The sequence below is a fragment of the Myotis lucifugus genome, unplaced genomic scaffold (genome assembly GCF_000147115.1).
Source record: "Myotis lucifugus unplaced genomic scaffold, Myoluc2.0 scaffold_820, whole genome shotgun sequence".
Lineage (NCBI taxonomy): Eukaryota > Metazoa > Chordata > Mammalia > Chiroptera > Vespertilionidae > Myotis > Myotis lucifugus.
The window spans coordinates 172,954-185,321 of record NW_005871868.1 but is presented as its reverse complement, the minus strand read 5'-3'; the positions used below and the strand labels follow the sequence as shown (position 1 = coordinate 185,321).

General features: G+C 53.1%; 1 protein-coding gene across 1 annotated transcript in view; it reads right to left on the bottom strand.

Annotated features, from left to right (window-relative positions):
• Positions 1–12,368, bottom strand: part of ABHD2 (abhydrolase domain containing 2) — a 68,915-nt gene that overhangs the window by 6,259 nt on the left and 50,288 nt on the right. The window contains 5 exon segments of the mRNA XM_023747249.1: positions 312–381; positions 2,365–2,475; positions 4,053–4,075; positions 4,077–4,146; positions 8,362–8,545. Of these exon segments, the coding sequence (XP_023603017.1) occupies positions 312–381; positions 2,365–2,475; positions 4,053–4,075; positions 4,077–4,146; positions 8,362–8,545 (458 nt within the window).

Below are 12,368 nucleotides of genomic sequence, written 5' to 3'. Positions count from 1 at the left end.
AGAGGGACGGGGTCGCAGAAGGACGGGTCACAGAGGGACAGAGCCGCAGAGGGACAGGGCCGCAGAGGGACGGGGTCACAGAGGGACAGGGCCGCAGAGGGACGGGGTCGCAGAGGGACAGGGTCACAGAGGGGCAGGGGAGCAGAGGGACAGGGTCGCAGGGGGACGGGGTTCAGTTCAATAATTAACCCAAGTTAACGGCTGGACAGTCTGAGCCAGACTCCGGCCGAGCTGCCAACAGGGACGGTCAGGAGGGAGCTGCCCCGGGCGGGGGCGGGATGAGGGGCAGGAATGTCGCTGCGGCCACTCACCCTGTGCAGGTACCGCATGCAGCTCTCCTCCTCGTAATACTCCTTCAGGGAGTTGTAGCCATGGAACTTCCTGCGGCACACACGGAGGAAAAGGACAAAACAACACGTGTTATCAGACGGGAATGCGGAGCGGACTGGACTCCGGCTCCGGTTCCTGCACGAACTGGCCAGACACACAGTGGAAATACGTGGCACCAGAGTTCGGGTTCAGAGCCCTGGCTCTGGCATGGCTGTGTGACCTCAGGCAAAGGGTTTAACCGCTCTGGCTTCTCCTCTGTAAATGGAGCTGAGCACAGGGCCTGCCTTCACGGCGCTGCGAGATTTCTGAGATTAAAGTGTGTACCAGCACCGCTACCGGCCCAGAGAAACTACTCAATAAGCGTTACCGATAGTGATTATTGGCAGATGTCACATCGTCCGAGGCAGTGTAAAGCCCGATGTCACTAGACACTAAGAAACTGAAACTCAAAGGCATTTGCTAGAACTTTCTCCTGGGCTGGTCTATCAGGACCCTCCCCAGGGAGGGGAGGCGCCGGGCCCTCCTCCAGGACTTGTCTTCCCGAAACCAGTCCCTGGGGTCTCAGGGGCCGGAAGCCCTCCCAGCCTCAGGGTCACTCGTGCCGGGCTTAGGAGGAGGCTGCCCATGGGAACATCGGCCGAACTGCCACTGCCCAGCGCTGTCAGGGCGGAGGCGCTTTAGGGAGAGCGGACGAACATTCTCTCTCGGGCTTCACAAAACTCAGAAGATGAACGGGGGACTGAAATAAGCTGGGGTTTGCTTGTTTTTCTCATTAGACACACCCGTCTGAAGTGAGGGAGGGTAGAATTCATTCTCGCCTTCTAACACACCAGCAATTTCCTCGTTTCTCAACAGGCCTCTTTCAAGGTTACTTGGTGTAAGAAGGTGACTAAGGTCCCATAAGAAAGGCAGGTGCAGATCCCGTACCTGCCTATCCTTTTTTTTTTTAAGTCTTTATTTTTATCTCCCCCCCTTTTTTTTTTTTTTGTCAATCCTCACCCAAGGATATTTTCCCATTGATTTTTACAGAGAGTGGAAGGGAGAGGGAGAGACAGATAGAAACATCGATGCGAGAGAGACACATCGATTGGTTGCCTCCTGCATGTGCCCTGACCAGGGCCGGGGAACCTGCAACCAAGACATGCCCTTGATCACAGTCGAACCTGGGACCCTTCAGTCCACAGGCTGACGCTCTATCCACTTGGCCACACCGGCCACAGCGTGCCTATCTATTGAATGAACCTAAGCTTGCTCTGGACCAGGCCTAAAGGTGTCAAATGATCATTAAATAAAAAGAGGGGCTTAAAAAAATGAGAGAACGACGAGGTCAGAAACCAACTTGACCTTTTCCAGTTAAGACGAACTGGAAACTATTGGTACCAGGAAGGAGGACACTGTCAGGGTGCCGACCTCGGGGCCTGGAGGGGCCGGGCAGGGAGAGGGAGACGGGTGAGGAGGACGGGTTTGTGTATTACACTCGGAGGAGTGTCCACGCCCCAAAGAAAGAGGCTCTGTCATTTTTCCTGCAACACACAGCCCTCTTGGTCTATTATTTTACTTCTGATAGAGACATAGGCAGGGACAAGAAATACTTCCTTTTCCGTTCCCTCCCCTGCAGATGGAGGTGTGTGACGCCTGAGCCCAGCCCGGCGTGGAGCACACGGGCGGGGTGAGCACTGCGGGCAGCTGGGGTGTGACCCCAGGCCCCAGCTCCAGCCCAGTTCCAGCCCCGGTTCCAGCCCAGTTCCAGCCCCAGTTCCAGCAGGGATGCAGAAGGAGGGGGCATCCTCTTCCTACTTTCCAAGATAAACTACAATTTTCATTTTCTGTGAAATCTGCGGGGGTTTTTGTTTGTTTTTGTCTCCCCCCCCCCCCCGTCTTCTGTTGATTTAAACACTAGACATGTATTCAGGGGTGAAAAAAAAGCCCCAAGCACTAAAGAGGGCAGAGAACCCCCGTCCCCCACCCCCCACTGCTGGACAGCCCCGCCTTCGGCCTCCCGCCTGGCCCAGTCTGGAGCGCGCGAGGACCCACCTCATCACGTTGTCGTCGATCTGCATCAGGGACGTGGCCATGTAGAGGCGGCTCAGGTCCGAGTCCTCCAGGGTCTGGGGCTTCTTCACATGGTCCCCAAACAGAGCTTGTCTAGAGGGAGACACAAAGGCAGACAGAGAAGGACACGCGGGTGAGAAACCAAGCAAATCCCACGCACACTGGAAACACCTCCCATCTCATCGCCAGGGCTCCACAGCGCAGCTGGAAACCATTTTTAATTTAAAAAATGCTACAGCGGACAAGAACCACGGCCGAGCCGCTTCCTGGCCCGGAGGCAGGCAGGGGGCAGGGACAGCGCGCATCTGGGGGAGTTAGAACAGCTGCCTCCAGCCCTCAGAATTCTCTGAGGAGGAGCTGGCGCTGTTGACTTGGGAATAACTGCTGGAAGATGGGTGTCAAGACCTCATTTTCCTTCTTAGGGGCCGCTAGACAAACTCCAGATCGGTGCTGAGCCCGGAAGACTATGACCAGGCCTTCCTGGCCGGGGAGGAGGTCCCGGGCGGGCAGTCACACGTGAGTGGTGGGCAGTGGACCAAACAGCGGGGCCTCGTGTTTACATGGGCGGTGACGGTGCCCCCCTGCCAGAGCCCCTCTCCTTTTACGAGTTGTTTCTGTGCTTACCAAGGCAGACAGTAGTTAACCCACTTAACATGCGGCCAAATTAGCCCCGTGTACGCCATCAGCATCTGTAGACGCAAGCAGTGGACCTTCTCCACATGCCATGTGCGTCTATAAAAAAAAAAATTTTCCCTGAGTGGCAGCCCTGACCAACTTTAAAATCATTTTTCAGGAGAATTTTCAGCTGAAAATATTCAAGAACACCCGAATTGGGAGGAATATATGTATTTTTATAATATTCATTGCAAATTGGTTTTTTAAATTAAATTCAAAATATCGCGGCGTGTGGGGATGGTTTCTGTTTTGGACATGTGGCAGTTAACTGGTTAAGGCTCTCCAACGTGTGAGCTGCAAAGCTAATATGTACTCAGGAGAGTAATCATTTCTGTTCAGGATGACAAGAAGGGTCAAGGTCGGCGCCACGTGAACCCACCCACAGGGGCCCCATCTGGGTGTGTGGCCAGGACGGCAAGCACCACAGTGCTGGTCCTTGGAAAAAAAAGAGAGTAAATAACTGGTCGTTCAGTCAAATTGCCTTTTCTTGGATGGTGCTAAAAACACCCTAAAAATGTATTGTTGAGAGCCCATTACGTGCCAGACTCTGGGACTCAGAAGATATTGATGATCATCTTAACAGTGAGTCACACTCATATTACTCAGAGCTCCCGCACGCCGGGCCTGCTCTGAGCATTGGCCAGGGCTACCCCCCCCCCCCCAACCCAAAACCTCGCCCCAAGGCTTTTGAGCAGGAGAGGCCGGGAGCACAGAGACCTGACCCCCACAGGTGGCACCAGGCGCTGGGCTCCTGTCACACTGCTGCTCGGTCAGACGCCCAAGACCCCCAACCACAAAGCCTCCTACGGGGAGAGGTTCCTGAACACTGACCAGCTGCCCCGGGACGCCCTGGATTCACTGGGAATGATGACAGCAGCCAGCAGGGACCTGCATCTCCCCCGCCCCTTCATGTTCCCTGGAGAAGCCAGAGTCCGGCCTTTGGCCCCGCCCAAATGAGCCGAGGAAAGACTGTCCCCCCGAGGAAGGTGCCGCACCTGTGCAGAAGGATGACCTTCTTTCATGTTGTCGGCCATGAGGAAGTTGTAAAAGCGGCGGCACTGGTCCCATTGCATGAAGGCCTCCTGGGCCCTGAAAGAACCACAAGAGGGTGATGGGGTGCGTCCTGGAGAGGAAATGGGGTGCGGGGAGGCAGCAGGCTGGGGGGCTCTTGCCCCTGACAAGGGCCTGCAGAGAGCCGCAGTTTGCCGACCACTGAGCTAGAGAATCCATTTTCACACCCGATTGCTCTATAGCTGGTCCCATCACAGGCTGACAGAGGCCGCCCGGGGGACCCCAGTGGTGTCTTCATTGCTTCTGTTAATGGTGGAGGGGAGTCTGTAGACTGGATTCTATAGACTAGGATTAGTGTGTTAGAAATGAGTCTGTCCTGGCCTCGATAGTCATAATGAAGTTCAAATGATGAATTAAACTGGAGAGTGCCCTAGCCCAGCGGTCGCCAACTTTTCGGACCTCACAGACCACTAGTGGTCCTCGGACCACCGGTTGGCGACTGCTGCCCTAGCCGGTGTGGCTCAGTGGATAGAGCGTCGGCCTGCGGACTGAAGAGTCCTGAATTCGATTCCGGTCAAGGGCACATGTCCAGGTTGTGGGCTTGATCCCCAATAGGGGGCATGCAGGAGGCAGCTGATCAATGATTCTCTCTCATCATGGATGTTTCTATCTCTCCCTTCCTCTCTGAAATCAACCTACATATATAAAAGCCTAAGTGACTGTCAGACCGGTAGCTATGATGTACACTGACCACCCGGGGACAGACGCTCAACGCAGGAGCTGCCAAGCTACAGTGATTTGGCAGCTGCAGTTCTCGGGTGATGCACCCGGAACCAGAGAGGAGGAAGCCCGATTCTGGGGTGCATCACCTGAGAATCGCCCTCTCACAATCCAGGACCCCTCAGGGGAAGTTGGAGAGCTGGTTTCAGCCTGATCCCCGCAGGCCAGGCTGAGGGACCCCACTGGTGCACGAATCCGTGCACTGGGCCTCTAGTAAAAATATATTTTAAAAAAAGAATTAAAGCAGAGAGTTAGACGGAGTCTGACCACACACATTTCCAGGGCTAGTGGGCCGCCACTCATGCCGAGGGAACGTGTAGCATCCACTAGATACCAGCAGCTTAGGGCATCCGTGTCCCTTCCTCGCCAGCTCAGCACAGCTCAACGTGAGCCTGTCTGGTGGCAGCAGCTAGACTTTGCCAGTACAGCAAGCAGTGCTGGCTTTGGAGCCTTGGAAGGGCTCTAGCTAGAAGGGAGGTGCTCCTGGGATGCGAAGCCTGAGGGAGGGGATGGATGGCTGACAAGCAGGGCTATAGACTCAGTCAGGAAGGATTTGCCAGAAGCAAGACATCCCGTGTGGCCCGAGAGGCAGGCGAACTTTCCCTGCTCCTTCCTGGCAGGAGGGAAGCATGGCTGCCACCATCCCAGGGCCGAGAAGGCTCACTGCCCTCAGGCCAGGGTGGGGAAAAAGGTTACACTGGTTTAAGGTAAGGCTCTGTCCTTCAGTGAGGAGGTCTCATGCTAACGCTGAGGGGAGCTGAGCTCCGGGCAGCACCAGCACACGGGACCCTGGTGTCTCCCTGACCTGTCCCCCGACCCCGAGTGCAGGGCCCTGGGACCTTAGGATACAGTTGTCGCTTTCTCCGCTCATTGCGAGAAGTTGTGTGACAACAGCTATTCTAAGTGTGGAGATCTCTGTAGCATCTCACATTTTTTTTTTTGTTCCCTAGCTTCTTTTTAAAAAAAATATATTTTATTGACTTTTTACAGAGAGGAAGGGAGAGGAATAGAGAGTTAGAAACATCGATGAGAGAGAAACATCGATCAGCTGCCTCCTGCACACTCCCTACTGGGGATGTGCCCGAAACCAAGGTACATGCCCCTGACCGGAATCGAACCTGGGACCCTTCAGTCGGCAGGCCAACGCTCTATCCACTGAGCCAAACCGGTTAGGGCCCCTAGCTTCTTTTTTAAAAACATCTTTTTGTAAGAAATTAAAGGATAGTTGCCCGGCTGGTGTGGCTCAGTGGTTGAGCGTCGACCTATGAACCTGGAGGTCATGTTTTGATTCCCAGTCAGGGCACATGCCCAGGTTGCAGGCTCGATCCCCAGTGTGGGGTGTGCAGGAGGCAGTCAATCCATGATTCTCTCTCATCATTGATGTTTCTCTCTTTCTCTCTCCCTCTCCCTTCCTCTCTGAAATCAATAAAAAAATATATTTTTAAAAAATTAAAGTATAGTTGATATACATTATACGAGTTTCAGGTGTACAGCAGTTACTTGACATTTATATACCTTGCTGTGTGATGCTGCAATAAGTCTGTCACCCTACAAGTTATTATGACAATGCTGACTATATTTCCTTTGCTGCACCTACATCCTCATAATTATGTTTTATAATTGCACGTTTGTACTTCTGATTCCCTTCGCCGTTTTTGCTCATCCCCCACCCTCCTCTGGTAGCCATCAGTTAGGGCAGGGGTCCTCAAACTACGGCCCGTGGGCCACATGCAAATACAATTATTGTATTTGTTCCCGTTTTGTTTTTTTACTTCAAAATAAGATATGTGCAGTGTGCATAGGAATTTGTTCATAGTTTTTTTTTAAACTATAGTCCGGCCCTCCAACGGTCTGAGGGACAGTGAACTGGCCCCCTGTTTAAAAAGTTTGAGGACCCCTGAGTTAGGGTCTCAGTTTCTTAAACCTTCTTGGCCTCAGTTCCAACACCTTCGGTTGCCCAATGTGCTGATCGGGTGCTCTTGCCAACAGCAGGTGGCGCTACTGCCGCAAAATGAAAAAAGGCTGTCGAGGTGATTTTGTTCATTGAAAAAGGCAGGAAAAGAAACGTTCCACATCCCTACGTATCAAATCCACTGCTCTCTGAACACAAAGCCGGTGTTCACAGTGATTTCACAGCGCCCGGTTCAGGATTTTCCAGATGACTGAAGGCTTGCCGAAAACTGGACCACGTGGCGGGGAGAGCAGCCGAAGCTCTCGGGCCAGGCCCTGCTCCCCTAAACCCTGGGCAGGCCTCTGCTCGCCTCTCTGCTGTCCCAGGGACTGGGCAGTAGGAACTTTGGTTACTCTGGTTACAAGATGGCTGTGAACTTGGAGTTGGTTCTTTCTAGTCAAGCCAAGACCAAGGCACAGGTCCTTTCAGCTGGCCCTCCAGAGAGTAGAGGGGACAGAGAGGAGGGTCCCCAACAGGAGGAAGAGGGGGCTCACCTAGTCCTGCCAACTAGAGCTGGAGAGACCACGGAGGTCCCAGCCCAGTGACTGCTACACGTGGCTAAATATCAGGAGTCGCCGTGAAATGTGTCCACATGCGGATTCCTGGCCACAGGCTCCAGATTCATGAGTCAGAATCTCCAGGGGGAATTTACCTCTAACACAATCTCCCAAGTCAGTCTCCATGGAGTGCGATTGTCACCGTTCACCAGACTGGCCTTTGTGACCCCTGATCTGAACCGACGCTTATCTTACAGTGAATAACGATGATCGTGAGCAGTGGCTGACTCACCTTCTAATCCGTCTTACCCATCAGTAACACAGGAGACGTTATAATGAAGAGTGAGTGCAGGAAACAATATGCATGCATTTGAAGAGTTTGGAGGTGTGTGTGTGTGAGTGTGTGTGTTTGCGTGTTTGTGTGTGTGTGTGTGAGTGTGAGTGTGTGACTCGAGAGAGATCTGGGACGCCACCGATCTGGGGTTGGGGGGGGACTCTGAGCAGACACTAACCCCTCCCAGGCTCATCCTGCCGGGCTCTGCTGCCAGGAGAGCGAGGGGCGAGACAACTCTTTCCCCAGCAGGTCACCCCCTCTGTGCTGCTGCCTAGGACACCTGAGAGGAATGCTTGAGGGGGAGGCGCAGCTGAAATGACTGCCACAGATCCCTTCCAGACGCCACCCGAGACCCGACTCTTCCGTGGACAGGAGGGATCTGGGGTTGAAAGGCCCCGCCGTCGGACGCTGGTTAGCCCGTCTCCTGTGCCCTTTCCTAACCCCCTGTCGTGCAAAATTCCTGTAGCACAAACAGAGGAAGGCTTTCCACAGAAGTCCAGCTACAGATCTGGTCCTAATACAGCCGCACCTCCCAGGCTGAAGGGTCGGATAGGGCCACTCGTGTGCATGACGCGCAAGCAACGACCCAGAAACCTCCGCTCCGTCCGCCACAGCACCTCCCGGGGGCTTTGCGAAGCAGCGTCAGGTGCACTGGGGCATCTCAGCAAACACGTGCTAACGGAAGGGCCCCACGGGAGACAGGAGTGGGGGCGCGGGGTGGGGTGGCTCACCTCAGCGCGCTGTACCCCTGGCACACGCTGACGCAGCACAGGACCTTGTCTTGGTTCGCCTGTGTCTCCCCCAGGTATTTGCACACGATGTTACCGCCCAGGCTGAAGCCCACGACGACCAGCTGGGTCAGGGGGTATGTCTTCTTGATGTAGTTGACCATGGCTCCGAACTCCCAGGTGCAGCCTGTGGGCAGAAAGGTGAGGACACGGCGTCATATCGGGTGCGACAAGAGAGACTGGAGAAGCCGAAACCGGTTTGGCTCAGTGGATAGAGTGTCGGCCTGCGGACTGAAGGGTCCCAGGTTCGATTCCGGTCAAGGGCATGTACCTGGGTTGCGGGCACATCCCCGGTGGGGGATGTGCAGGAGGCAACTGATCGATGTTTCTCTCTCATCGATGTTTCTAACTCTCTGTCCCTCTCCCTTCCTCTCTGTAAAAAATCAATAACATATATTTAAAAAAACAAAACAAAAAAGAGAGACTGGAGAAAATGTGACACAGGGGTAGGGGTTACTAAACGGATGCCAAGATATTAACAGAGAGAAGTGTGTGTGTGTGTGTGTGTGTGTGTGTGTAGAGAGAGACTCAGACAGACAGGTCTCTTTGGCCCCTGGAGAGAAGTTCCCAGACTCCCCAGGATAAGAGGAAGCATGGCGTTAGTAGTGCCCGTGAAGGAAGGTACCAGGTTCACACACGTGTAATGCTCCTTCAAAGGCGGGTTGTGAGAAGGCTGTGTGGACGCGCATGGAAATCAAGAGAGGTTCAGAGAGTGCAGGAGCACACGTGTTCGCCCACAGATGAAGCAACCGCAAGAGCAAACCCTTTGGGATCAGCTTCTTAGGCTACAAACAGGACGGGGTGCTGTACCCATCTGTACAGTGATTCGTGGGGTTAAGAAAAGTACCAGGTGGCTGTTATTAACGGGATCTTCTTGGGGAGAGGGAAGGAAAGACAAGCTTCAGTCCAGAGGGATGGCCCGATGCTCTGTGGGATTAGGATCAAGTGCTCCTGGTGACGTAAGGACAGGGGGCCCAGGGAGGTGGCCCATTCAGACACACACACAGGAGACCTATGGACAGAGAGGTGTGAGGGCCTAGTTTGCCCAGGAGGAATGATCTCAAGGGGGCCCCCTGGGAAGCGGGTGAAGCCATGTTAGGTCTCAGCAGCTCTGTTTAGAGGAGCAGGTTGGTGGCCAGACATGGGTGAAGGGATGCATAGGACCCTTCTAAGGCCCGACCCCTGACTCAGCCTAAAATAAAACCTCACAGGGAACGTTAGGGGCTGTGGCAAGAAACATGTGCACGACAGACCAGCGTACAGAGAGTTTGGATTTTGTGCCTGTTTTGAAAAGTACAGATCGTTGGTCCAGCAATTACACCTTTGGGGACTTTACTCTGCAGATGTACGTACAGTACAGATGCACACGCGCGTGCAAAGATATGAGAGCAGGGATGTCCACTGCAGCCCTGTTTGTAGCAGCAAAGGATTGGAAACAACCTACATTTCCGTCCACAGAGGACTAAATTGCTGTGAAAAAGAACAACACGGAGTCTGACCTGCTGACGTGGAATGACTCCGTGCCACCTTACTGAGGGGCAAAAACAAGGGCAGAGGAGGCCTGGCACCATCGCACGTGTGTACTCGGGCTCTAAAGGGATTATATGTGCACACGTGTCTGGTTGAATGATCGCTGAACAACTATAGCAGACATTAATTTTCTGGGGAGGAGGCGGGGGGGACTGGAGTGGGACGGGACATAGTTTTACTCATGGTACAGTGGGGCCTTGACTTACGAGTGTCCCGACTAACGAGTTTTTCGAGATACGAGCCGTCTCTCGGCCGATTTTTTGCTTTGAGTTGCGAGCTAAAATTCAGGTTACGAGCCAGCTTCAGATACCCCACCGCTAGTTGGCGTAGCGAACGTCACAGTGAACGCCACAACATCAGCCCAGCATTACGTGTCTCACTCGTTCACTTTTTGATTTGACATACGAGTAATTTGAGTTACGAGCTCGGTCACGGAACGAATTAAACTCGTAAGTCGCCGAAACCGGTTTGGCTCAGTGGATAGAGCGTCCGCCTGCGGACTGAGGGGTCCCGGGTTCGGTTCCGGTCGGGGGCATGTACCTGGGTTGCGGGCATGTCCCCAGTGGGGGTTGTGCAGGAGGCAGCTGATCGATGTTTCTAACTCTCTATCTCTCTCCCTTCCTCTCTGTAAAAAATCAATAAAATATTTAAAAAAAAAAACCAAAAAAAAAAAAACCTCGTAAGTCAAGGCCCTCCTGTATTCGGACTTTTGCACTGGCTATTAAAAATAAGTAACAAGATTATTTTTAAATACATTTTAAAATAAAAGTCTTGCTTTCTCACCACCTGATTCCTTTTAGACCCATCTTCCTTTACTCGGGTTTGAGACTAATTATTTGAGACCTCGAGCAGATGCTGGGATGTCACTGGGGCAGGTACAAACCCCGGGTTTGCCACACCGCTGAGGAGCAATTACGGCTAATTGGGTTGGCACGTTGGGAGGCTCGGTGTAATTAAATGCAAACGGTCTGATCTGGATCAAGGGCCAGCCCTGCCTGATGCCGGACAAGCTGCTGGTGTTTGGTGAAGAGCTGCCGCTCTCCCCGGCCAGGACAGGCGAGGACGTGTGTCTGCCCAACCCCAGGACCAGCCTTCTCGTAGGGGCTGCGTCCTCCCCGGGGTCTCCGCCTGATGTCACTTACCAAAGCCTCAGTGTCTGCGGGCCCCTCCCTGGGCCGGTTCACTAAGAGCCTTGGCAATCTGGTTTTGAATACCAGGAGGATTTTAATGAGGTTCTAGGTATCTAATCCCTACGGGATTAGCACCAGTAACAAGATTTAGGGCTCTAATCTTGCTGCAGCTTCTTAAAGCCACGATGAAATATGAGACACTAACCTGGCCTGAGCGAGATGAGGGCGACAGGGCCACCTTGGAGAGGCAACCAGCTGGGAACAGGAAAGTCCTTTTTCCTCAAGCTCCCCCCCAAACAAAGGCAGAGTTAAGGCTGCCCGAAAGCCACTATTTCAAATGTCACTAACATGACTAAGTAGGTTCCGATGGAGGGACCTGGAGACGGCTGTTCCGTGTGGCTGGAGACTTTGAGTCATCGCTGTGTCCTGCACAGAATGGGCCTGGCACAGGGGTGTGTCTACAACGTGAGCTGGGTAAGAGGGGCATCTGAATCATGGGGCGTGAGAGCACACCAAGGCCTTGGAATGCGACTGCACTTGGAGAAAGGGCCTTTAAGATGATGACGTTAAAATGGGGTTGTTAGGTAGGCCCTAACCCAATATGACTGATGTCTTTTTAAGAAGAGATTAGGACCTTGCTGGTTTGGCTCAGTGGATAGGGCGTTGGCCTGTGGACTGAAGGGTCCCAGGTTCGATTCTGGTCAAGGGCATGTACCTTGGTTTCGGGCACATCCCTAGTAGGGGGTGTGCAGGAGGCAGCTGATCGATGTTTCTCTCTCATGGATGTTTCTAACTCTCTATCCCTCTCCCTTCCTCTCTGTAAAAAATCAATAAAATATATTTTTTTAAAAAAGAGAGATTAGACCCTAGCTGGTTTGGTTCAGTGGACAGGGCGTTGGCCTGTGGACTGAAGGGTCCCAGGTTTGATTTCAGTCAAGGGCACATGCCTGGGGGGCGTGCAGGAGGCAGCTGATCAATGATTCTCTCTCATCATTGATGTTTCTCTCTCCCTCTCGCTTCCTCTCTGAAATCAATAAAAATGTATTTTAAAAAATTAATCATGACATTAGGTGCAGAAACAAAAGCCGACTCCCTTCCCCCACCTTCAGTTTCTGCCCCTGTGAGATGGGGTGGTTCAGGGCCCGTCTGTGTGTCCCACCGTCTCTCTCTCTTTTTTAAAAAAAATATATTTTATTGATTTTTTTACAGAGAGGAAGGGAGAGGGATAGAGAGTCAGAAACATCGATGAGAGAGAAACATCGATCAGCTGGCTCCTGCACACCCCCCCCC